Below are 23,506 nucleotides of genomic sequence, written 5' to 3' on the forward strand. Positions count from 1 at the left end.
ATTTAACTAAGCAAATAGGTTCGAGCCTCCTGTTGGACAGTTACTGCATGGGCGATTATCAGCTGGCAACAAGTTATTCAACCCCAACTGGTGCAATGAGTTGCTTCACATTTCATAAACAACCATGTCGAAAGATGCATATCGTGGTTGTGGAAAAGATGTTAGTGTGTTTGAGAAGGGTCAAATCATTGGTATGCATCAAGCAGAGAAAACATCCAAGGAGACTGCAGAAACTACGCAAATTGGGTTAAGAACTGTCCGACGCATTATTAAAAAGTGGAAGGATAGTGGGGATCCATGGTCTTCGAGGAAGAAGTGTGGTGATTGTGATCGGCAATCAATTAAACGTTTGGTGAAATCAAATCGAAGAAAAACAACAGTAGAACTCAGGGCTATGTTTAATAGTGAATGTAAGAGCATTTCCACCAGCACAATGGGAAGCTCAAGGAATTGGGATTGAACAGCTGTGTAGCCATAATAAAACCAGTAATCAGAGAGGCAAACCGGGAAAAAGGCTTCAGTTTGCTAGCAAGCATAAAGACTGGACTCTGGAGCAATGGAAGAAGGTCATGTGGTCTGATGAGTCCAGACTTACCCTGTTCTAGAGGGATGGGCGCATCGGGGTAAGAGGAGAGGCAGATGGAGTGATGCCCCCGTCATGCCTGGTGCCTACAAGCCTGTGGTCTGGGGTTGCTGCAGTTGGTCAGGTCTAGGTTCAGCAACAGCATGTGCTCCAAGAAGGAGGTCCGCTGACTCCCTGAATGACCAGGTTATCCCATCAATGGGTTTCTTCTTCTCTGATGGCACGGGCATATTTCCAAGGTGACAATGCCAGGATTCATCTGGCTCAAACTGTGAAAGCGTGGCTCTGGGAGCATGAGACATCCTTTTCACACACATTGACTGGCCACCAGAGTCCAGACCTTAACCCCATTAAGACTCTTTGGGATGCTGGAGAAGGCTTTGCACAGCGGTCAGACTCCACCATCATCAGTGCAAGTTCTTGGTGACAAATTAATGCAACACTGGATGGAAATAAATGTTGTGACATTGCAGAAGCTTGTGGAGACAATGCCACAGCAGATGCATGCCGTAATCAAAGCTAAAGGCAGTCCAACTACGTACTAGAGTTTTTTTGGTGGCGATGGTTTTTTGGTCGGGGAATGTATCTGTTAAAGGGTATTAATAGTAAAGACAGATCTGGGCTATCTTATATTATTCAATCAATTCGTCAAGTTTTAGAAGATGTCATTCATGGTCACTGAATGTAGAAAGTGTTTACTGGCCACAGGTGAGGCTTTGTCCTTTGACCTTTTCAGGCCTTCATCAGCCCTACTGGAAAGAATATTTCTCTCACATCTGTGTTGGTAACGTTGGGACCTCATACTAACTTGGTTCAGTTAAAACACATAGCCTATATATTGTTTTTAGTCCTTTTAGTTGTTTTTCATTAATGTGTGAGTGAGAGCATTTTCCGGCTGTTTCTCCAACAGTGTCCCCGTACCGAGTGGGTGTCATCCCCCCCAGGACCAAATCCCCAATGAGCCCTGCCGAGTCCTCCACTATTGCTTCCTACGTTACCCTGAGGAAGACCAAGAAACCTGAATCCAGATCTGTAAGTTTCACCTTTATAGTGTGGTAAATCTGTTGCACTACGAGGGCAAGTCATGTCTGACGCATTTATTCGGAGTACATAAAAGGAAATGAAGCACTCTCTCACTGACCGCTCGTAAATATAGATCAGAAGCAGAATCATCTTCATTTGGTGACTCTGTTCTCTCTCTCTCTCTATATATATATATATATATATATATATATATACACCCAGCACGCCCCTGCGGGCGGTTTATCCTTCAGGCTCGGGTCCTCTACCAGAGGCCTGGGAGCTTGAGGGTCCTGCAGTATCTTAGCTGTTCCCAGGACTGCGCTCTTCTGGACAGAGATCTCCGATGTTGTTCCCGGGATCTGCTCCAGCTTCTCGTGTTCCTTCTTCCTGATATTGCTGTCATTGGGAACCGCTACATCGATCACTACGGCCGCCTTCTTCTGTTTGTCTACCACCACTATGTCCGGTTGGTTAGCCACCACCATTTTGTCCGTCTGTATCTGGAAGTCCCACAGGATCTTAGCTCGGTCGTTCTCCACCACCCTTGGGGGCGTGTCCCATTTTGACCTCGGGACTTCCAGGTTATACTCGGCACAGATGTTCCTGTACACTATGCCGGCCACTTTGTTATGGCGTTCCATGTATGCCTTGCCTGCTAGCATCTTGCACCCTGCTGTTATGTGCTGGATTGTCTCTGGGGCATCTTTACACAGCCTGCACCTGGGGTCTTGCCTGGTGTGATAGACCCCAGCCTCTATGGATCTTGTGCTCAGAGCTTGTTCTTGTGCTGCCATGATTAGTGCCTCTGTGCTGTCTTTCAGTCCAGCTTTGTCCAGCCACTGGTAGGATTTCTGGATATCAGCCACCTCCTCTATCTGCCGGTGGTACATACCGTGCAGGGGCCTGTCCTTCCATGATGGTTCCTCGTCTCCCTCCTCTTTCTTGGGTTTCTGCTGCCTGAGGTATTCACTGAGCACTCGGTCAGTTGGGGCCATCTTCCCAATGTATTCTTGGATGTTCCTTGTCTCATCCTGGACTGTGGTGCTGACACTCACCAGTCCCCGGCCCCCTTCCTTCCGCTTAGCGTACAGCCTCAGGGTGCTGGACTTGGGGTGAAACTCTCCATGCATGGTAAGGAGCTTTCTTGTCTTGAGGTCAGTGGCTTCTATCTCCTCCTTTGGCCAGCCTATTACCCCAGCAGGGTACCTGATCACGGGCAGGGCGTACGTGTTGATGGCCCGGATCTTGTTCTTACCATTCAGCTGACTCCTCAGGACTTGCCTGACCCTCTGCAGGTACTTGGTGGTTGCAGCTTTTCTAGCGGCCTCTTCATGGTTCCCATTCGCCTGCTGGATCCCCAGGTACTTGTAACTGTCCTCTATGTCTGCAATGTTGCCTTCTGGTAGTTCAATCCCCTCAGTTCTGACTACCTTCCCTCTCTTTGTCACCATCCGGCTACACTTCTCCAGTCCGAACGACATTCCAATGTCATTGCTGTATAGCCTGGTAGTGTGGATCAGTGAATCGATGTCTCGTTCATTCTTGGCATACAGCTTGATGTCATCCATGTACAGGAGGTGGCTGACAACTGCTCCGTTCCGTAGTCGGTATCCGTAGCCAGTCTTGTTAATGATCTCACTGAGGGGGTTCAGGCCTATGCAGAACAGCAGTGGGGACAGAGCATCTCCTTGGTAGATCCCGCACTTGATAGTGACTTGTGCTATGGGCTTGGAGTTGGCCTCTAGTGTTGTACGCCACATCCCCATTGAGTTCCTGATGAAGGCTCTTAGGGTCCCATTGATCTTGTACAGGTCTAGGCATTCCAGTATCCAGCTGTGGGGCATTGAGTCATAGGCCTTCCTCTAATCAGTCCAGGCAGTGCACAGGTTGGTCAGCCTGGTCTTGCAGACTTGGCTGACTGCTCGGTCTACCAGCAGCTGGTGTTTCGCTCCTCTGGTAATTCCTTTGTCATGAGGAGTGTGCATTGAGCCACATGCCTGTTCATCTTAGCCGCTATGATGCCTGACAGGAGCTTCCATGTGGTGCTGAGACACACAGTGTGGTGTCAAACTAGTATAACTGTAGTGTATTTTTGTGAGCTAGTTACAGTAAAAGGCAGCGTAGTCACTTTGTATTCACACATGATTAATATCTACATGAACAACATGATGACCCTGCACTTACTCCAGAGCTCGGGTCGTTAAAGGCCAACAAAACAAAGTAACTGGAGCTGAAGTCTTCTGGGGAAATGTGAACTTCTTTGTGGCAATATTTAAATTTCAGACTGTGCTTGCAAGTGAATTTTTAATCTTTTGTTAAAATGTTGCATACCCTCTCTGAAAGCCACAGTCACAGTTTGAGGTGAAAAGTCTTTTCCCGTGCAGGATCGTCCCAAAAGTGCAGTGGATCAAATAGGATTTGGGGAGAGAGAGGTGGGCAGAACAAGGATGAGTGTAGAGGAGCAACTGGATCGACTAAGAAGAAATCAGGAGGCCTTGTTGCTCCGTGAGAAAAAGAAAGAAACCCCAACCCGCTCACCGTCCTTCAGCAAAGACAATCCATTTCTTATTCTGCAGGTGTGTCTCTCACACACACGCTTCAGTTCAGATGTGACCTCTGCGGTTTGAAATCTGTCACTTAACTCAGGGGTTTATGTTCCCCCTTGTGCAGAGTCGTATCCCAGCAGGAGCCGGTGCAGACCCTTTGGAGCTGGAGGCTGCACTGCAGCAGCTGAAGGTGGAGCACAAGGAGCAGAGCAGAGCTTCTGTTGACGCTGCAGGAAACTGCACAGAAAGAACGCTGACTGTTGCAAAGGTTTGAATTTATTCACATTATTTTTGCAATGTACTCACAATTACAGGTGCAAAGGATCGAGGGAATGACAATAGATGAGTTCAGATACCTGTGGACAACCAACCAAAGCAATGCACAATATAAAGGCTGGGACGGTGGAGTAAGTAGACCAGTGTATTAGGGGGGATTTGTGCCAGAAGGAAAACAGTGAAAGGGAAGATGACAAGACGAGCGAAGGTGGAGCAAGAGGTCGGAGTGTTAGGAAACGAATACGTCGACTCAGGCTGTGCAGTTTGGAGACGAGGTTGGAGAGGCAAAGATATTTAAGGTGGAGCTGCCAGGCAGAATGAAAAGAGGAGGACCACAGAGAAAATTCATGGATGTAGTAAACAAGGGAATGCAGAGGGCTGATATAAACAGAAGAGGATGCAAGGATTAGAGTGAGGGAGGCAGATGTGACCACACGGAGAAGTCACAGCCAAAGTCAGTAACTCTGCACCACTACTGGGCTGGAGTGAGACTACTATTGATAACATTTTCATCCAAGACTTAGAAGCTTCACGCAAAAACAGCGACATATGACCTTCATGAGATGCAAATGTAGACTGCATATTCAGTTTTCTACGTCTTTCTAAGTCTTGTTTTTTGTGGTCTTGTTTCCATTGTGAAAGAGACTGAGTGTTTTTATACACAACACTTGCTGCACTCTGTACACACAGCACCAGAATCATTTTTATTTCTATCTGCAGGAGATGCCCACAGCAGAGGAGGTGAAAAATGGCAAATGTGAGGAAGTAAAGCAAGACGGGAACACGGGCCTGAAGAGTGTGGAAGAGCCACAGGTTACGATGGGCAGATTAGATCATGAGGTACTGTTTTATTTCTCCGGACAGCTGTGTGTAGCAGATAGCAGTGTAAAGATAGTCAATACTGTTTATTAGTATGACCAAACTTGTTTAGTGGTGATAGGAAGGATGTCAGATACTTAAGATCGAGAACTAGAAGGAAACGGCTTTAACTGGGAAACGTGGAAAGTGGGATTTCCATAGAAGCAGGTGGCTGTAATCACACAGCAGCAGAACTGGTGATTCTCCCAAAGGGACTCAGGAAGAGACGAGCCAGTTTCTTAGACGAGCTGCACCAGGAGCAACTGAGTAGACGATCTTAGTGCTCGAGCAGGAATGTACGAACTAAGGAGCTCGATCAGGTAGCTCAGGGCTGTGTTTGTCACAGTCTGGCGAGGGCAGACTGTATGAATTGAAAAAGGACCCAAAATGCAGACTCCAAGGAACAGGGAACAAAACTTGAATGTTAACAAAAAGCGAGCCGTTTAATATGGCTGGTAAAAAAGGTACAAACAAAGGGCAAGGCAAACTGAAGCAAAATTAACACAAACCTAAACTGGGAAATCTAAACAAACAATAAGAAAAACCTAGACAAGAAACTTGGAAGCATGGCATAGGAAACATGGCGTGGACAACAGACGACCTGACAATCACACACTGAAAACAGAGGACTTAAATACACAGGAGGTGATTAGGGGAAGTGGAGACACATGAGGAAACAGCTGGCACACATGAACATAATGACGTCACAGTGGGAGAGTAAAACTGAACATGATGAACACAGAACACCAGACCTCTTCACAATAAAACAGGAAACATAATGAGACATAGACATGACAACCCGAACTTGACAACGTAAGACACAGACATGAAACGCATGAAGAGCAGGGGAGATTTAACATGGTTGGAAACACGAGGGGAAAATAATAACTAGAAACACTTAGGCATAATAATACAAACTTGATAACATAAGACACGCAGCATGAAACACGAAGGGTGAGGGGAAGCTTAAATACAGGGGAAGAAAACACAAGGAGTCTAATAACCAAATGAACTTAGATAACCTAATGAACAAAATAAACTCAAACTTAAAACGCTGGGTCAAAAGACCCAGGACCATGACAGTGTTGTTGATCATTTTAAAAGTAAGCAGCAGTATTTTAAATTGGATGTGGAATTTAATGGGTAGCCAGTGCAGGTCAGCTAGAACAGGGGTAATAGAGGCAAACCTCCCAGTTCCCGTCATTTTGAACAGTTTGCAGTCTATGAAGAAGGGCCGAGTGAAGACTGAAATAAAGGGAGTTGCAGTAATCCAGCCTACAGGTCACAAAGGCGTGAACAAGCTTTTCCAGGTCCTTATGCGGAACATAATGCTTAGTCTTAGAAATGAGACGCAGTTGGTAGAAACTAGATCTAACTACAGCGGACACTTTGCAGCAACACACCCAAACTGCTAACAGTGTCAGAGAGGGAGCTGGCAAGGGAACCAAAGGCATCACAAAACTGTCCACGAGGAATATTACTATCAAACACAATGATTTTAGTTTCCTAAGAGCCACTCTTTGAAAGCAGTGCAGAGACCAGGCAGGATCAGTAGATCTGTATATCGTCAGCGTAACAGTGATAAGCGATATTGTATTTCTCAAAGATTAGAGAGTAGAATAGGGCCCAGCACAGATCCTTGAGGCACGCCACAGCAGACGGGTGCAGCGGAGGAAGAGCAGGTGCCCAGGTCGACCGAGAAGGACCTGTTGGAGAGGTATGATTTAAACCAACCACGGGCGACACCTCTAATGCCTACAGTATGCTCAAGCCTCTCTAACAAGATGCTGTGATCCACCATGTCAAAAGCCGAGGATAAATGCAATAGAGCTCGGACCGCAGCACGTCCAGTATCAGCAATTAGAAGAAGAACATTAAGGACTCTAAGCTGTGTCAGTGCTGTGACGTGGTTTAAAGGCAGACTGGAATTTATCAATAATGTCGTTCACATCCAAATACGCCTGGACTTGTGAAAGAACTATCCTCTCGACAACTTTAGAGATCGGCCTGTGATTCACATAATTATTACTATCAAGGTTTCTGTTGCTGGACTACGGCATGTTTCAAAGCTGACGGGACGCAGCCAGAGACTGAAGAAGGATTCATTAAACATAAAATACTGGGTCCAATTACGTCGAAGCAGTCCTTGACTATGCGAGACGGGAGGATATCATATATAGGAGTAGTGTTATTCAGTTGTTCAGCTAATCGCTTCAGAGTAAGGAGTGACACGGGCTCAAACTGATGGAGGGTTAATGAACAACCAGGAGCAGAAACAGGAAGCGAGGAAGAGAAGAAACTTTATCTAAGAAGTGATTTAAAAGTTGTTCACAAAGATCCGGCGAGCACGGCAGCAGCATATCAGGACGGGGATTGACCACCGAATTAAAATTTTAAATAGCGTTCAGGGGTTGTGACCATGAGCCAGGATCATTTTTGATAAGAAAGCCGCTTTCGCCATTTTAGCAGCAGTTTGAAATTTCGAGCGGCTGACACATAGGATTTCACAGGATACCTGGAGTTTATCTTTTCTCCACCTCCTCTCATCATGGCGGCAAACACGTCGTAAGGCGCGTGTGGAGTCGTTTAACCAGCGTTGGGAAAAGGCTGTAGGGCGCTTCATTTTAACAGGTGCAACAGTGTCAAGGATAGAGGAGCATATGGATAACAAGGTGTTTGCAAAGTCTTCAACCATATGAGAGGCAGAACAATCAAAAGAAGTGGACGCAGAATTCAGGAAAGACAGAGAGAAATTTGCCACAGTTTCAGCATCAACTACACGTAAAGCAGGAACTCAGGGTGCAGTATTATCTAAGTCAACATGACTGTGGCGTGGTCGGAGATCCCCACATTGTTTATATCCTTGATGCAAATGTCCAAGCCTTAGCGTGGGTAGGTTCATTTACCCACTGAACGAGGTTAAAAGAGTCAGTTAATGCAAGAAAGTCTTCAGCTGACGGGTCGTCCTTACAGCAGACGTGTATATTAAAATCCAGTAATAAGAACACAGCCATGTTTAAAAAGAACAGATCCTACAAGGTCGGCAAATTCAGAGATAAAAGTCTTATTGTATTTAGGTGGGCGATAGACCGCGACACACAGAGTAGCCTAACAGTCAGTCATCTCCAGCAGCTGAGCCTCAAAGCTGGGGTAGGTAGGGGAGGGGAGCTGCTGGAGGTTATTTTTAAAAACCGAAGCTAAGCCACCACCTCGGCCAGTAAGTCTAAAAAAGGCACAGTCTGGGGGGAGAAGCTCGGAGAAGGGGATGGACTCACCGGGGCGAATCCAGGTCTCCGTCAGGAGTAAAACGTCCAGTCCAGTAGTGAGGAAAAAGTCATTTAAAAGAAAGGTCTTGTTCGCCAGTCACCTGACATTTAGTAAAGCCATACGAGTCCAGGCAGCTAGGTCACCACTGGTAGCACGTCGCAGAGCGCTTAGGTTGTTGTGATGGACGCCACGTCTGGAGGACGTAATCCAGGGTCGAACAGGAAGGCATGCAACTGGGTATGGGTAGGCTTGTAATCAGCGGGGCAGATCCACCGATGGCTCAGTAGTTTAGCATCAAAGCGGTCTCCGGAGGAGGGGAGGAAGCGTAGACGGCCAGCATATGGATAATCCGTAGCCTTTGCTTTAAGGTAAGCCTTGAGGCGGACGCGGAGACCCCTCCTTTTACCCCGTTTCCTGTAACGTTTCTTGTGCAGGTTGGGAAGGGGTAACCAGGAAATACTGGTGGAGGAGTCTAGCCGTAACAGGGTGGCGTCACCCAGGTTCCAGCATGGATCGAGCGATGCCAGTAAGAGAATCGGAGATTTAAAAGCGTTTGTCTGTCGTAGGTTATTATTGCACAACCACACGATGAGCATAAAACCAAAAAAATAAGGAGTACTATGCCAAAGTCCAGTAAAAGGGGAAGGAAAGGTAGAAAGCAGAAGCACAGGCGAGGACGGCCAGCCACACACACCGGCGCCATCTCAAGAAATGATGATGTCAATAATGCTGACTCAGAATGACATTAGTCGCCCTTTAACAGGCTTCAGCTGTCTGTACCAACTCCAACAGCACACTTCATATCATACAGTCGTAGCTGTTGTGTAAAAACAGCCACAGTCAGTTTGCTTTGAATCATTTCTTAAACTGACACTGCATTTATTTCCAACCTTCAGATCCCTGCATTCTCTCATGAAAGTGAATCTGTGTTTTAGCTGTGTGAGAGTCAAAAGGTGGTGATCCTGGACTTGGGCACGGAGCCTCAGCGGGTGGAGATTGTGAACCTTGAGCCCTTCGAGGACGATGAAAGCCGAGAGCAAGATCTGACCAGCTCACCTACAAATGCCACCACTGAAAACAGGTGTCTGTGTGTGTCTGTGTGTGTGTCTGTGTGTGTCTGTGTGTGTGTCTGTGGGTGTCTGTGTGTGTCTGTGGGTGTCTGTGGGTGTCTGTGGGTGTACCTATCTTTGCACTGACACAACAGCTTAGAGCTACATTGGAAACACAGCTCACTGGAGCACCAACTCGATAGTATTTGTTCTCTGCTGTCATTACAGAGAAAAGCAAAACAAGATGCTGTAAAAATACTGAGCTACAGTCTGATGTCCATCATTGAAACTAATCAGTCGTTATGACCTGTTCTGCTTCTACCAACTGTAGCTTCCAGATTGTTGAGCCTGAGACTCCAAGCCCTGAGCCCGAGGTCGAAGAGATGACACAACCGTCGAGGGGAGATAAGAACCTCGGGAAGAGCCTGGATTCATACAACCAGCTGACAGCAGACAACAAAAAACACAACAACAGTATTTTGGCATGTAAGTCAAAAGTCTTTCAAAGACCTCTTTGTACCCAAATCAAAGGCATATTAACTCATCACACGTGAAAACATTTACACTGGTTAATCTTACGGCTTACATATGTCTCATGTATATCGAGATCATCTTTTTTAAACCGACGTTAGTAAAAACTGATTCTCAGGTTAGTTTCATTTTTCCACTGGACATTTTGACCTGATACCAAAGTATCTTTGAACACTACAAACAAGACTAATTTATTTCAGCAGTAACTTTAGCTACGCTCTGTATCCTCACCAATCCTGTGTCATTATCCATGTTTCTGTGTGTACGTATGAGGGAAAGTTCAACATTGAAAACTGAAATAAGTCAGAAATGTTGTGTGCTGACATCATCGTGGGGCGTTGCACAGGTACATTTAGAAATATACGAGTTATCCAACAGTCGGTGGATATTTTGGCATTGCATAACCAGAATTACAGCTTATTGATTACTAAGCGGAGAAATCACTTTATTTATATTATTGCAACATGTGAATACATTTGATCAAATGTGTCATTGAACTTTGGCAGATCTACATTAAGCTAAAAGTATAAGATAAGAAGACTGAAGTGTCGGGGATGAAACCTTTGCTGCATGAGGAACTTATCCTTGTTCTTCTTCACGCTAACAGCTGCTGCCAGAGGCTTCAGGCTGTGATGTTTACTGTACACCAATCAAGAAGGATAAGCGTGACCCCTCTTATGCTTTCCTGCCTTTAGAAAGCATCTACATGAGTCTTACGTGACCACTTGTGGTTCGATCTAACTTTCCTCTCTGTGTATATAGAAATAAGTGTTTTCATTTTACATGCACCTTTATGCTGCGTCTAACCTGAAGCTGGAATAACTCAGGTGGCTGCTTTCAGTTTTTTTGTTGTATTGGCTGTAGAGGTGGAAGAAAAGCCCACTCTGTGTGTGTTTTGCTGCAGCTGTGAGATGTTCATTCTGATGGCTTTTGTCGTCATGGACCCTGTGACTGTTTTAGGGAGATGAATATTGACCACTGGGCATCTCGCGGTTCAGAAAGCCATAGAATACTGTCATGGTCCTGCGGCCATGACTCAGTGACTTTGTGTTTGTGTTCCTTATTGTTATTATTCTCTTTATTATTCTTGGGCTGTTTTGGGATGGTTTGTGTTTTGGGATTTTAGATACTGGGTTTTGGGTTTGTGCTCCCTCTATTGGTCCCTGGTGTTAGTGTTCCCCTGTCTCGTCAGGTTAATCAGGTCCAGCTGTGTCTCCCACCTGTGTGTGATTTCCCAGTGTCTCTTTGTGTACTTATAGTGTGTGATTTCCTCTGCTCCTCGTCGCGTCGTCTGTGTTCATACCCTGTGAAATCCCCTGCGTGCTCTCCCTGCTGTTCTCCCTTCATGTTCAGGTTTGCCACTCCTTTGTGTAGTTTATCCCAGTTTAGTTCATCCTTAGTTCTGTTTTGCCATCTCCACTTTATGTTTGATATTGTCAATAAATCGCCTTCACATCTGAGTAAGTGCTGCATTTGAGTCCTCCTTTCCACTCTTCACACGGCCGCTGCCCCGGACTGTGACAAATACACTGTAATGGAGAGATAAGAGAAATACAAGGAAGCTACACAAGACACATGTTTTCTGCTTTGAATGGTTTGAAATGTTTGGAAATGCCAAAATTCTTCTTTCCCCTTCCCCACATCTGTCTCAGAGCCTACAGACATTCTTGGACTTGAAGCTTGGTTTGTCCTCTACGGCAGTGTTTCCCAGCCTTTTGGAGCCACGGCAAATATTTCATGTTAGAAAAATTACACTAAACAAAAATGTCACAAAAAGCATATTAATAATTTCCCCCCGCGCAGCAGGTATAGCTGACTTGGCTCAGGTTGTGCCCAGCATAGCTTCTTTGCTTTCTTCTGACCACTACTCCTGCCAGGGCCTTCATCTGGGTCGGAGTTTTCTGCAGGACCAAGTCAGCCTGACTGGTTCTTTTCAAATATTTATCTGTTACGTGCTGCTATGGGCTCAAAATGTGGTCATAAATATTTTGTATGTGTAAAAAAGATTTGTGTGTGCGTAAAAAAGATTTGTATGTGTAAAAAAGATTTGTGTGTGCGTAAAAAAGATTTGTATGTGTAAAAAAGATTTGTGTGTGGACTTAGAAAAAAAAAACCATGCAAGTTACAAGTACGAATTTTGACCCTATTTTTCTTCCTTTCATCTGATTGGTCAATGTCATGTCAATCACAAATGTAACAATCCAATCAGAGAACAGATGGGTTTGGCTGTCGGAGGGGAGCTTTTTTTGAACTGCAGGTCCTTGAAGGGTGATACAGTTTGAAGCTGGAGGATCTCTATATAAATATCCGATAGCAGCTAGGTCCCCTAACTTTCAGTAGCTGTTGAAAGGAAAAAGTTGTGGTATATCAGTGGTTAGAAATACCATTATTACTTTAGGATTAGTTTAACACAAAGTCAGGGCTGACCCAGGACCATTGCTGTGAGTCACAGTGCGCAGCATAAAAGTCCTTTCACATCGGACGCAGGATGTGCTGCTAATGCTAACTGCTAACTAAAAGCAAAGGATCCAGAATTTGTTGCGCTGGCTGCTGGGCTCTGTGTGCAGCAGCTCTACCTGTACTAGATGCACCTGCTCCTTGTCTTTTCTATCTCTGACTTTATGTCCTCTACAAGAGTTTTTTTTTTTGCTGGTTCTTCAAATGTTCAATAAAAACATGTATGCTAATTCATAACGAAGAAAGCTTTGTAATGAAGACTGTCATTTCCAAAACACTGCCCGCCCCCACCCTGCGTTCCGCAGCACTGTTGAAAAGGCTGTGGAAGTCCCTGTATTAAACACTTAGTCCTGTGACACAAAAATCACCAAACTCGGACGACCACAGACTGTTTTCCTTCGTGGTGATGAAGGAAAACGCTGGGTTGGCATGTAAAAGGGCATTTATTCCCTTCAAAGACCTGCAGTTCAAAAAAAGCGCCCCTCGACAGCCAAACCCATCTGTTCTCTGATTGGATTGTTACATTTGTGATTGACATGACATTGACCAATCAGATGAAAGGAAGAAAAATAGGGTCAAAATCCATACTTGTAACTTGCAGGGTTTTTTTTCTAAGTCCACACACAAATATTTTTTACGCACACACAAATTCTTTTTTACACATACAAATCTTTTTTACAAGTACAAAATATTTATGACCACATTTTGAGCCCATACGCTGCGTCGTCTCACAGCATGACGATTATGTCATTTCTTCTTCTGTTTTACTGGCAGTTGACAACCCATTTATTAGACCAGGTAGTTGTACTGCCCTCTAGTGGAAGAGAATGTAATTGTTCTGCCCGTTACTCACGCCAATCACTTAGAGCAGGGGTGTCCAACTCCAGGCCTCGAGGGCCGGTGTTCTGCAGGTTTTAGATCTCACCCTGGGTCATCACATCTGAATCAAATGATTAGTTCATTATCAGGTCTGTGAAGAACTTCAAGACATGTTGAGGAGGTCATTTAGCCATTTAAATAGGCTGTGTTGGATCAAGGATCTAAAACCTGCAGGAAACCAGCTTAGAGTACTAATCAGGTAGAACCAGAGGCTGTATCCCAATTCAGGGTCTGCAGCCTTAAAGGCCGCATTTTAAGGCCGATCACGTCACAGCGACGCAACGAAGACTGTCCCAATTCAAAGGCTGCACGAAATGCAGCCCTCAAATGCGTCCTTCGTTTCCCCGGATTTGAAGGATGGGTCCGTGTATCCTCCATGGCCCAACATATCCCAGACTTCATAGCGCGGCGGTGGGTGTGGATAATTTTGCCGGAAAAAAACGGCGGATGGCTGAAGCGGGGCGGAAGAAGAGTAAACTTTCAAAAGTAAGTACTGAATATGATGTCACTTATTTATGTGCGAATGTTTAATAACGAAGAACATTAAACATTACTGTTGGCCACATGTCGGCAAAGTTATGTGACATTAGCGATGTTTGTACTAACTTGGTTCTAAAGCCTTTACTTTAAAATATACGGCGTTCAATAGTCGACCTTAATCTTACAGAGAATGTGATGATTTTATGGATAATTAAAGTCAGTCATATATCCACAAACACAACAAGCTGAAAGTCAGTGATGCTGCTCGGTTTGCAGTCCTGAATATCACGGCACAAGCAGGATCCACTGCACTGTTAATGTTAGCTATGTTATATTGCTGCCTCTGTTCGGTGGTGTCGAGCCAAACGGACTTTAACGTGTGTTTGAACGAGCTGACGGTTCACTCGTTAAGCTGAAAGAAAGATGCTTTAATCACAGCAGTCACACATGTGTCCACTGCACCATCTGGGACTCTTCTTGTTTACACTCGTAATAACACAAACACTAAATCCTGCTTCTCTGTGCTGTTGTGTAGCAGTGTGTACACCTGAGACTGTCACCTGTCTGTCTGTCCTGCACTCTCTCTCTGTTTCTTTCTCTCTGATTGTGGAATAAAAGTATGAACATGTGTTTATAAGTTACACTTGTGTTTGAATCCTGCAGCTTATCACACATTTGATTTCCATGTGTGACGACTGCAAGTGTCCAGAGTGAGGACAGACTGAGGGACCCACTGCTGCACATCATCTGTGAGGCTTTGCACCCCTGATGATCCACCAGGACAAACTCAGCAGTGTGTGAGGAAGAGGAGGAGGAAGAGCCAGCAGCAGCTGACAGATGGAGAGAATAGACAGACTGTTCCCTGTTTGTGAAGGACTGCTAGGAAAGTTTAAAATCACTAACTGTTCAAGGTTCTTCATTCGTCACATGCATAGTAATACAAGTACAGTGCAAATGTTTGGGCAACCTTGTTAATAGTCATTATTTTCCTGTATAAATTGTTGGTTGTTGCGATAAGAAAATTTCAGTTAAATATATCATTTAGGAGACACACACAGTGATATTTGAGAAGTGAAATGAAATTTATTGGATTTACAGAAAATGTGCAATAATTGTTTAAACAAAATCAGGCAGGTGCATCAATCTGTTGTCATTTTATTGATTCCAAAACCTTCAGAACTAATTATTGGAACTGAAATTGGCTCGGTAACCTCAGTGACCCCTGACCTACATACACAGGTGAATCCAATAATGAGAAAGAGTATTTAAGGGGGTCAAATGATAGTTTCCCTCCTCCTTTAATCTCCTCTGAAGAGTAGCAACACGGGGGTCTCAGAACAACTGTCAAATGACCTGAAGACAAAGATTGTTCAGCATCATGGTTTAGGGGAAGGACACAGAAAGCTGTCTCAGAGATGTAAGCCGTCTGTTCCCACAGTTAGGAACATATTGAGAACATGGAAGACCACAGGCTCAGTTCAAGTTAAGGCTCGAAGTGACAGACCAAGAAAAATCTCAGATAGACAGAAGCGACGGTGAGAACAGTCAGAGTCGACCCACAGACCTGCACCAAAGACCTACAACATCATGTTGCAGCAGATGGAGTCGCTGTGCATCGTTCAACCATTCGGCGCACTTTACACAAGGAGATGCTGCATGTGAGAGTGATGCAGAGGAAGCCTTTGCTCTGCCCACAGCACAAACAGAGCCGCTAAAGCACATTTGGACAAACCAGCTTCATTCTGGAATAAGCTGCTGTGGACTGATGAAAATAAAACTGAGTTATTTGGGCATAACAAGGGGCGTAATGCATCGAGGAAAAAGAACACAGCAGTCCAAGAAAAACAACTGCTGCCTCCAGTAAAATATGGTGCTGGTTCCATCATGCTGTGGGGCTGTGTGGCCAGTGCAGGGACTGGGAATCTTGTCAGAGTTGAGGGACACATGGATTCCACTCAGTATCAGCAGATTCTGGAGAATCAGTGACAAAGCTGAAGCTGCGCCGGGGCTGGATCTTTCAACAAGACAACGACCCGAAACACTGCTGAAAATCCACTAAAGCTTTCATGCAGAGGAACAAGAACAACGTTCTGGAACGTTCATCTCAGCTCAGACCTGAATATTAATGAAAATCTGTGGTGTGAGTTAAAGAGAGCTGTCCATGCTCAGAAGCCATCAAACCTGAATGAACTAGAGATGTTTTGTAAAGAGGAATCGTCCAAAATACCTTCAACCACAATCCAGACTCTCACTGGAACCTACAGGAAGTGTTTAGAGGCTGGAATTTCTGCAAAAGGCAGATCTACTAAATATTGATTTCATTTCTTTTTTTGTTGATTTTGTTTAAACAATTATTGCACACTTTCTGTAAATCCAATAAACTTCATTTCACTTCTCAAATATCACTGTGTGTGTCTCCTATATGATATATTTAACTGACATTTTTTATTGTAACAACGATTTATACAGGAAAATAATGACTATTAACAAGGTTGCCCAAACCTTTGCATCCCACTGTATAACACACAGTGAAATGTAACCTGACACGCTCCTCGTCTGTCCTGAATCAGTCTTATTAGGTAATGTTCAAATAATGTTATCATCCCAGTGTTTCCAGTGTGGGAGAAAGTACTCAGGGCCTTCAAGTTACACACTATGAAAGGCAGCAACAAGTTTAATGTTCAGAAAGTCTGTATCAGCAGCAGAATGGAGCTAAAATAAATGTTGGTTTCAGTTCTATGAAGCTTTGAGTATTTTGGATCAGTAGCTGCTGTGTTTGTTGCATCATATTGCGGTAACTGTTTATATGCTTTATATATTCTGAGCTAAGTTGATCTATAGTGTTACATCATATTCTATAAGGATGTTATGTGTTTGTAGACTTTCTGCCCAGTTTGACCCATTTAGCAGACGTCAGCCTGTTTAAGGCTCTGATATCTATTCTGTGTGACTTACAGCAGTTATGACATGGTCTGATTTTCTCACCCAATAAAGGAATATTTCATATATCAGTCTACTCTTCATTCTATCAGACACAGTTATCACAGCTCCTACATTTGCTTTTTACACATGTATGTAAGCATTGAGCCAAATTTAGTAATGCCAACGTATTAAAACAATATTTGTCTCTTATATATAACACATCTATAGATACACTGTCAAAGATACTTGTCTTTGAGTGAAGATTTAAGGAAATATAAATAAATGCAACTTGAATCTTTACTGCAGCTCAGTATTTGACACAGAGTTCAAACTCACTGCTGTAATAAATCATAATGATTAATATAATAACTTTAATATTGGTCATATTATATTTACATTACCACAGTGAGATGACTTTAGTCTCATGAACAACATCAGCTAATTGTTATTTACTAGCTAATCTTAAATGACTGTTCAGCACAGAAATGAAGCCCAACAATCGTGTTTTACAGTCCTGTGGTCTCAGCCTCAGATACTCAACTAATCACACAGAGCTCATGTAGAAACAAATGAACAAATATTTTCTCCTTCATTTCTGTCAAACAAAGCTGTTTGAAATGTTTCCAGCTGTTAGTGTCATGGTTGCTAGGCAACCTGGGCAGCATAGCGAAGGCTAGACCGTCCCATTTCAGAAGCCTCGCACTCCCGGCCTTAGCGGTCTTTGAGTGGGCGGCCCTTGTGGACCGTTAAGGCTGCAGACCCTGAATTGGGATACAGCCAGATAATCTTCCACGGCACACCTGATCATTTTTCACGGCACACCGGTGTGCCGCGACACAGCTCTGTGAGACCTTACATAGACAGGTGGGCAACTCTCAGAATCATTTCCAATCAACTGAATTTACTACAGGTGGACTCCAGTGAAGTTGTTGAAACGTCTAACAGATGACCAGTGGAGAGGGGATGCACCTAAGCTCAGTTTTGAGTGTTATGGCAAAGGCTGCATTACTTTTTAATTGTAATACATTTTCAAAAATTTCAAGCCAACATTTTTCACTGTGTCATTATTTAGTAGAATTTTAGGTGAAAGAATAATTGGATCCATGTTAAGGCTGTAACGTGACAGCATGTGGAACGAGTGAAGCGCTACGAATACTTTCCAGATGCACGGTACAATAAAAACCATAAAATACTAATTAAACACTTTGAATCAACTTCTGTCTTATGACTGATTCATTTCCCGTTAAATATTGACTAATGACTGTTTGTCTCCAATTCATTTCATCTTTATATACAATTGACTGTGATTCTTAAATGCAGCTGAACGTCTTTAGCCTCAGGTTTATTTTTGGACTTACATGCCTCTGTACACTGCTGGTGTACAGAGGCATGTTTTTGATGCTTATACTGTAATCTCCAAATTAAATACACTGTAGAGCATAGTGTCTACTAGAACATGTGCAAAGCTAACAAAATTCACCCCCCATTTTATTAACTACCAGCGTTTGTTAATAATGTTCAACCATATAATTAGTGTTGTTATAGACTGTTATGTGCTGGACCCCCAGCACTGAGTCAACGACGAAACAAGTTCCAAAGAAAGTTCATCTTCATTCACTGCAAACTACAAACCAAAAGTCTGAAGAAGATTTTCTCTTTAATGTTGTTTGTTTCATTGTTGGCCTTTCACGCCGTGTTACGTAAGATATTATGAAGCCAACGATTATTCTTATTATTTATAAAAAACATCTTGTTTTTTATAATCAGCAGTGCTCTCCACTGTGCAAGTATAACAACAACAACAACAACAACAATAATAATAATAATATACCAGTTGCAACTAAATCACTTTCTATCTTATGACTCACCAAATACTTGTTCCAATTCTCTAGAAGGATTATCTTCTAATACCCAATAGTTTTAGTGTTAATAAACCTACATCGATGGTTAAAGTACTAGTAGGTAAATAAGTAAAAAAGAACAGCACTAATCTAAATTTCATTCTCCTCTTCTTCTCTTTGCAGCGCAGACGTTCACTTTGGTGAGCAGTGACACATGAGCAATGGCGGCCTGGACATCCTCACTGGCGTCCCATTGAGCTCAAATGTATCCAGCCTGCACAGAGCAATGCTTCCTGCATTTACAACTAAATCTGTTGGCACTAGTGTTACGTGCCAATACAGAGACGGAGACTGAGAGGATGATGATTCAGACTGACCGACACCTAGACGACCAGCCATCATATTCAAAGAGGCAGATATTCTGTATCTTTAGTGCTCATTAGATCTGCCGGCACATACTCTGTCCTTAAGCAAAACACATTCTGTGGAGATGTCAGCATATTCTAGGACTGTAAAATGGTTTAGTTTAAAAATTATGTGGTTTAACTACAAAATGCCTGAAGAAGCCCAGAAATTCATTGCTGTAGTGTTACAATAAAGCTTTGTTCAGCGTTCAAACAGCTGTGCAAAATATGATTAAAAGCAAAGTGCAATTCCAACTCCAAAGTTAAAGTACAAGTTATTAAATGTTTAAAAGATCAATTTTATTTACATAGCACCAAATCACAACAGTCACCTCATGAACTGTATATAGGAAAGAAGGACCGTGTAATTGTGCAAGCACTTGGCGACAGCAGAAAGGAAAAACTCCGGTTTAACAGGAACAAACTTCCAGCAGAACCAGTATCAGGGAGGTGCAGCCATTTGCCATGGCTGGTTGTTGATGTGAGGAAGATGGGATAAAGAGAGCCAGAGATGATAATTATTACTAATGATTAAATGCAGAGAGGTGTATAAACACAGAGTGGAGAAAAAAACCTTCACTCTCCACACGTTTCAGAAAGTTTAAGGAGTGTTAAAATACGGGAGCAAACCTGGTCTCAGTTTTTAATGTTTCACGCATCTAATTCAGTATATTGAAAACACTGCATTTCTCAGCTCAGATTTAATGTTTGATATGTTGCCTTTGTACTATTTTTTTTAATTGAATAAGGCTTTAAATAATCAAACAAGTCAAATTACTTTTTACACAGTGCCCCTGCTTTTTGGGAATGTGTTGTAAACAGGAAGGAGTTAACCAGCGAGCAGGTGACCAAACCCCAGATGAAAGGGAAAGGTTTGCCTTTTCCAGGCAGAATGTAGCCACTGCTCTGGTGTGAATACTTCTGAGTAGCCCTGAAAAGCCGAGTGGAGCCTGATGCTGACTGGAAAGGATTTAGACCTCGCAGGAGACGGATAGCGTCCAGTCACTTTTATGGACCGTGTAATTTAGTTAGCTTCATAAAATTTGGGTGGTTTACTGATAATGGCTTTGTAATCTGTGGCACATGAGCAATCCAAAGCATTTCCATGATCCAAAAGGCCCACATATAGCAGAGTAACAAACCATTCATCTTGTAAATGGAAATTATGACACGTGGCTCCTTCCTAACCTCAGGACAAATGGCCAGTCCTAACATAAAGTGTTTGTAAATGTCTTTGGAAATAGCTGGATAAATCCCTGTAATCTAGACTCAGACAGATGTGGTGTAAGGGGGTGATGGAGAAACCAGTGGACTGTTCTGTTTAGTCTGAGGTTAGCACTAACCCCATCAAGTATCTGAAGGGTGTACTCCTGAGTGAGGGGAAACTAAGCAGATTGGACTGGACATTCAGTTTAAGGGTTAAGCTTTTAATTTAATCATCAGTTTTGACATCAAGCACATCCATATATATAAATAGTTTATTTGGCTGAGTTCAGGTGACGTGATATTTTGCAGTTGCTCACTGTATTGTGCCTTTTCGTGTGCATTCGTGTTTCGGAGTGAGAGGCAGTGGAACATGGGACTGAAAGGAAGGAGGACCTGAAGTTGACAGAGATCCCTCCCATTTACCAACCCGGTCATGTTCAAATCTTCGCCTGTGCTTCAACCTTTGTAGTAGCCAGTTGGTCCAGACACTGTCTGAAACATAAACTCAGATTATTCACTTTAACCATTTTTTAAAGATTGTACTACTTATCTGGTAAAAGTGAAAAGAAAAAAATCTGAAAACTTAATGTTTTCCTTCCATTTGTTATGCTACAGCCATGTGCTGCCACTGAGGCAGCGTGTTGTTTTTCTCCAAAACACCATGTAGGAATATTTCTGGGCAGGCAAGAATCTGAGCTAAACCATTGTACAGTCTCACTTTTATGTGTGACTTCTTTTGGATATAATGTAGCCTCATAAAACTGTGTTGCCAAATACATACACGTGTACAGAGCTTTTGATACCTTACTAAGTGCTAAAGTCATCCTAACATAACTATTAAAATAACAGTTATCTATAGTTCTGGTGGATGGGATATTAGCTGTTCCTGAGTTGCTAGAGATGAGTGTACAGCTGTATATATGAGCATCTGAGAAGCCTCATCACAGATGGCACAGCACCAAACGACACAGACGCAGTGCTTTACTTTAACCCCAAGTGGCCGCTAATCTTTAACCTGCTCGGATCTGGATCCTTTGGTTGATTTCAAACTGGAGGGATCCCACATCTTTTACACCTGCAAAATAACAGATTAGCCTTCATTTTAATATAAGTATATCCATATATTATATGAATATTAAGCTGTTTTTTTACTTTAACAAGGTGCCACATCATGCTGCTGTTTGTTTTTGTTTTTTTACAGATTAAGGTATGAAGTTAGGATTGTTTATGTTGAGCAGATGGTTTGAATACCCTGACGTGCTTGCAAAGCCTCACATAATATGCGAATGAGTTGAATTTGAAGTCTACTTTCTCAGTTTGTGTCTCTCTTTGTTTTTCCTCACTTTGGTTTGTATCAGTTAGAAAATACACATAAAAAGGATTTAGTTTGACTCTGTCCTAGGTGGTGGAAACTCAGAAAACGGCACATGTACAAAGCAATAAATAGGTATTTGAAGCCCCAGGACATTTAAAAAATTAAGAGATAAATAAACTGTAAAAAAAAAATTAAGATAAGATAGAAAACTTTATGTACACAGTGAAAAAAGAAGAGTGAATATTATAAGTATAAGAAATTATTATCATTAATATTAGAGTCAATATGCAAAACATTCATTTCTCATCTGTTTTATATCGTGAAATAAATGTTGATGTTCTTAAAACATGCTTGTTTCACTTTTCTCTTTGAAGTGATGCTTTTCAGGGCGGATTCTTTCATCACAATTCTATTTTATTTAAATAGCACCAAATCACAACAACAGTCACCTCAAGGTGCTTTGTATCGTAAGGTAAGGTAATACAAAGAAAAACCCAACAATCATATGACCCCCTATGAGCAGCACTTTGGCGACAGTGGGAAGGAAAAACTCCCTTTTAACAGGAAGAAACCTCCAGCAGAACCAGGCTCAGGGAGGGGCGGGGCCATCTGCTGTGATTGGTTGGGGTGAGAGAAGGAAGACAGGATAAAGACATGCTGTGGAAGAGAGACAGAGATTAATAACAGATATGATTCAATGCAGAGAGGTCTGTTAACACATAGTGAGTGAGAAAGGTGACTCAGAGACACTCAACCTATTATAAGCAATCATTTTAGCATGTGCACCCTCTAAAGCTTTTGATGACTCCTGGTATCAATCACAGGACTCGTTGAAGGACCACACGCCCTGTGGATGAAATGATTATGTCTAATTCTGTTCCACACCACTGTGTGATCTAAAACTGATGGGCTCAAATGTTTTTCTTCTCTGAGGATCAATGAGTGGTGCTCATCTAGGCTTCTGAAGAGAAAACCACTAATCTAGCAAGCTACTGTTACCTATGGGCAACATGTTTGTAGGCTTCCAGTAAAGCTGCAAATATGTGGATGAAGAGCCGACGTCAGGCCCAGAGTTCCTGTTCGATGTTAGTCACCATTTACAGTCTCACTATGAATATGGAAAAAAGAAGATACATTTTTCAGATGGTGATTTACTTGGAAGCAGCCTCATCCTACAGTGACCGGTCGTTACTATTTGCCAACAAACTGACACCAAAGAGATTTCCGGCACATATGTATGTAGAAGTGAAACGAAAACGGTAATTAGTGAAACATACTGGCATACATATACTAACTTTTATTATGGATTAGTCAGCCAACTGGTCTCAAGCCCAGTGTATTGTATTTACCAACCATCGAAAGAAACAGTATTTACTGAAAGCCTGTTTCCATCCACACACAAGCAGAGAAGGGACAGGCCTCCATTTCACCCAAACAATTGATCAATGACGTCAGCACACTTCTCGGCTTCTGTCAGTGGGGTGAGCTGAGATTGAACTCGGGAAAGTGTTGATGCTGACACGAAGGCTCCGAAAAGCTCCTGAGAGCAGCGCTGGCATGAGGAACGCGGAACAATGTGCCTCTTCAGCACTTTCTGCCTGGACTCCTTTTTCTGTTTGTCGGAACACGTGGAGCTTAGAACCACAATGCCACAGATCATGTGTGCTTGCGAAGATGACTCACCCGCTCTGCAAATACAGACATTTATTCATTTTCAAATAAATCAAATCAAACTGTGTGAATATTTTAAAGTCGGTAACCTTTATGGGAGACGCGGTCTCCCATAAAGGTTACGGTCTGGACTGTGGGCCGGTCGCTAGTCTATAACTGGACAACCAATCGCAGTCAAGTTCACACCTACAGGAATGA

General features: G+C 43.1%; 1 protein-coding gene across 7 annotated transcripts in view; it reads left to right on the plus strand.

The window, feature by feature from the left end:
• Positions 1 to 21,983, plus strand: part of LOC146556007 (pleckstrin homology domain-containing family A member 5-like) — a 153,186-nt gene extending 131,203 nt beyond the window's left edge. For 6 of the 7 annotated variants that reach the window (XM_085252358.1, XM_085252362.1, XM_085252361.1 and 3 more), the window contains 7 exons: positions 1,494 to 1,615; positions 3,991 to 4,182; positions 4,277 to 4,420; positions 5,149 to 5,268; positions 9,489 to 9,634; positions 9,934 to 10,088; positions 18,896 to 21,983. In XM_085252358.1, coding sequence (XP_085108484.1) covers positions 1,494 to 1,615; positions 3,991 to 4,182; positions 4,277 to 4,420; positions 5,149 to 5,268; positions 9,489 to 9,634; positions 9,934 to 10,088; positions 18,896 to 18,930 — 914 coding nt within the window. In that variant the 3' untranslated portion in view covers positions 18,931 to 21,983. The remainder of the gene's footprint in view (positions 1 to 1,493; positions 1,616 to 3,990; positions 4,183 to 4,276; positions 4,421 to 5,148; positions 5,269 to 9,488; positions 9,635 to 9,933; positions 10,089 to 18,895) is intronic. The other variant, XM_085252359.1, reaches the window with a different exon arrangement.
• Positions 21,984 to 23,506: the final 1,523 nt, after the last annotated feature.

This window comes from Mchenga conophoros, linkage group LG17 (genome assembly GCF_057382185.1).
Source record: "Mchenga conophoros isolate Kocher_MC1m ecotype Shallow Benthic linkage group LG17, M_conophoros_male_GT1.1, whole genome shotgun sequence".
Classification (NCBI taxonomy): domain Eukaryota; kingdom Metazoa; phylum Chordata; class Actinopteri; order Cichliformes; family Cichlidae; genus Mchenga; species Mchenga conophoros.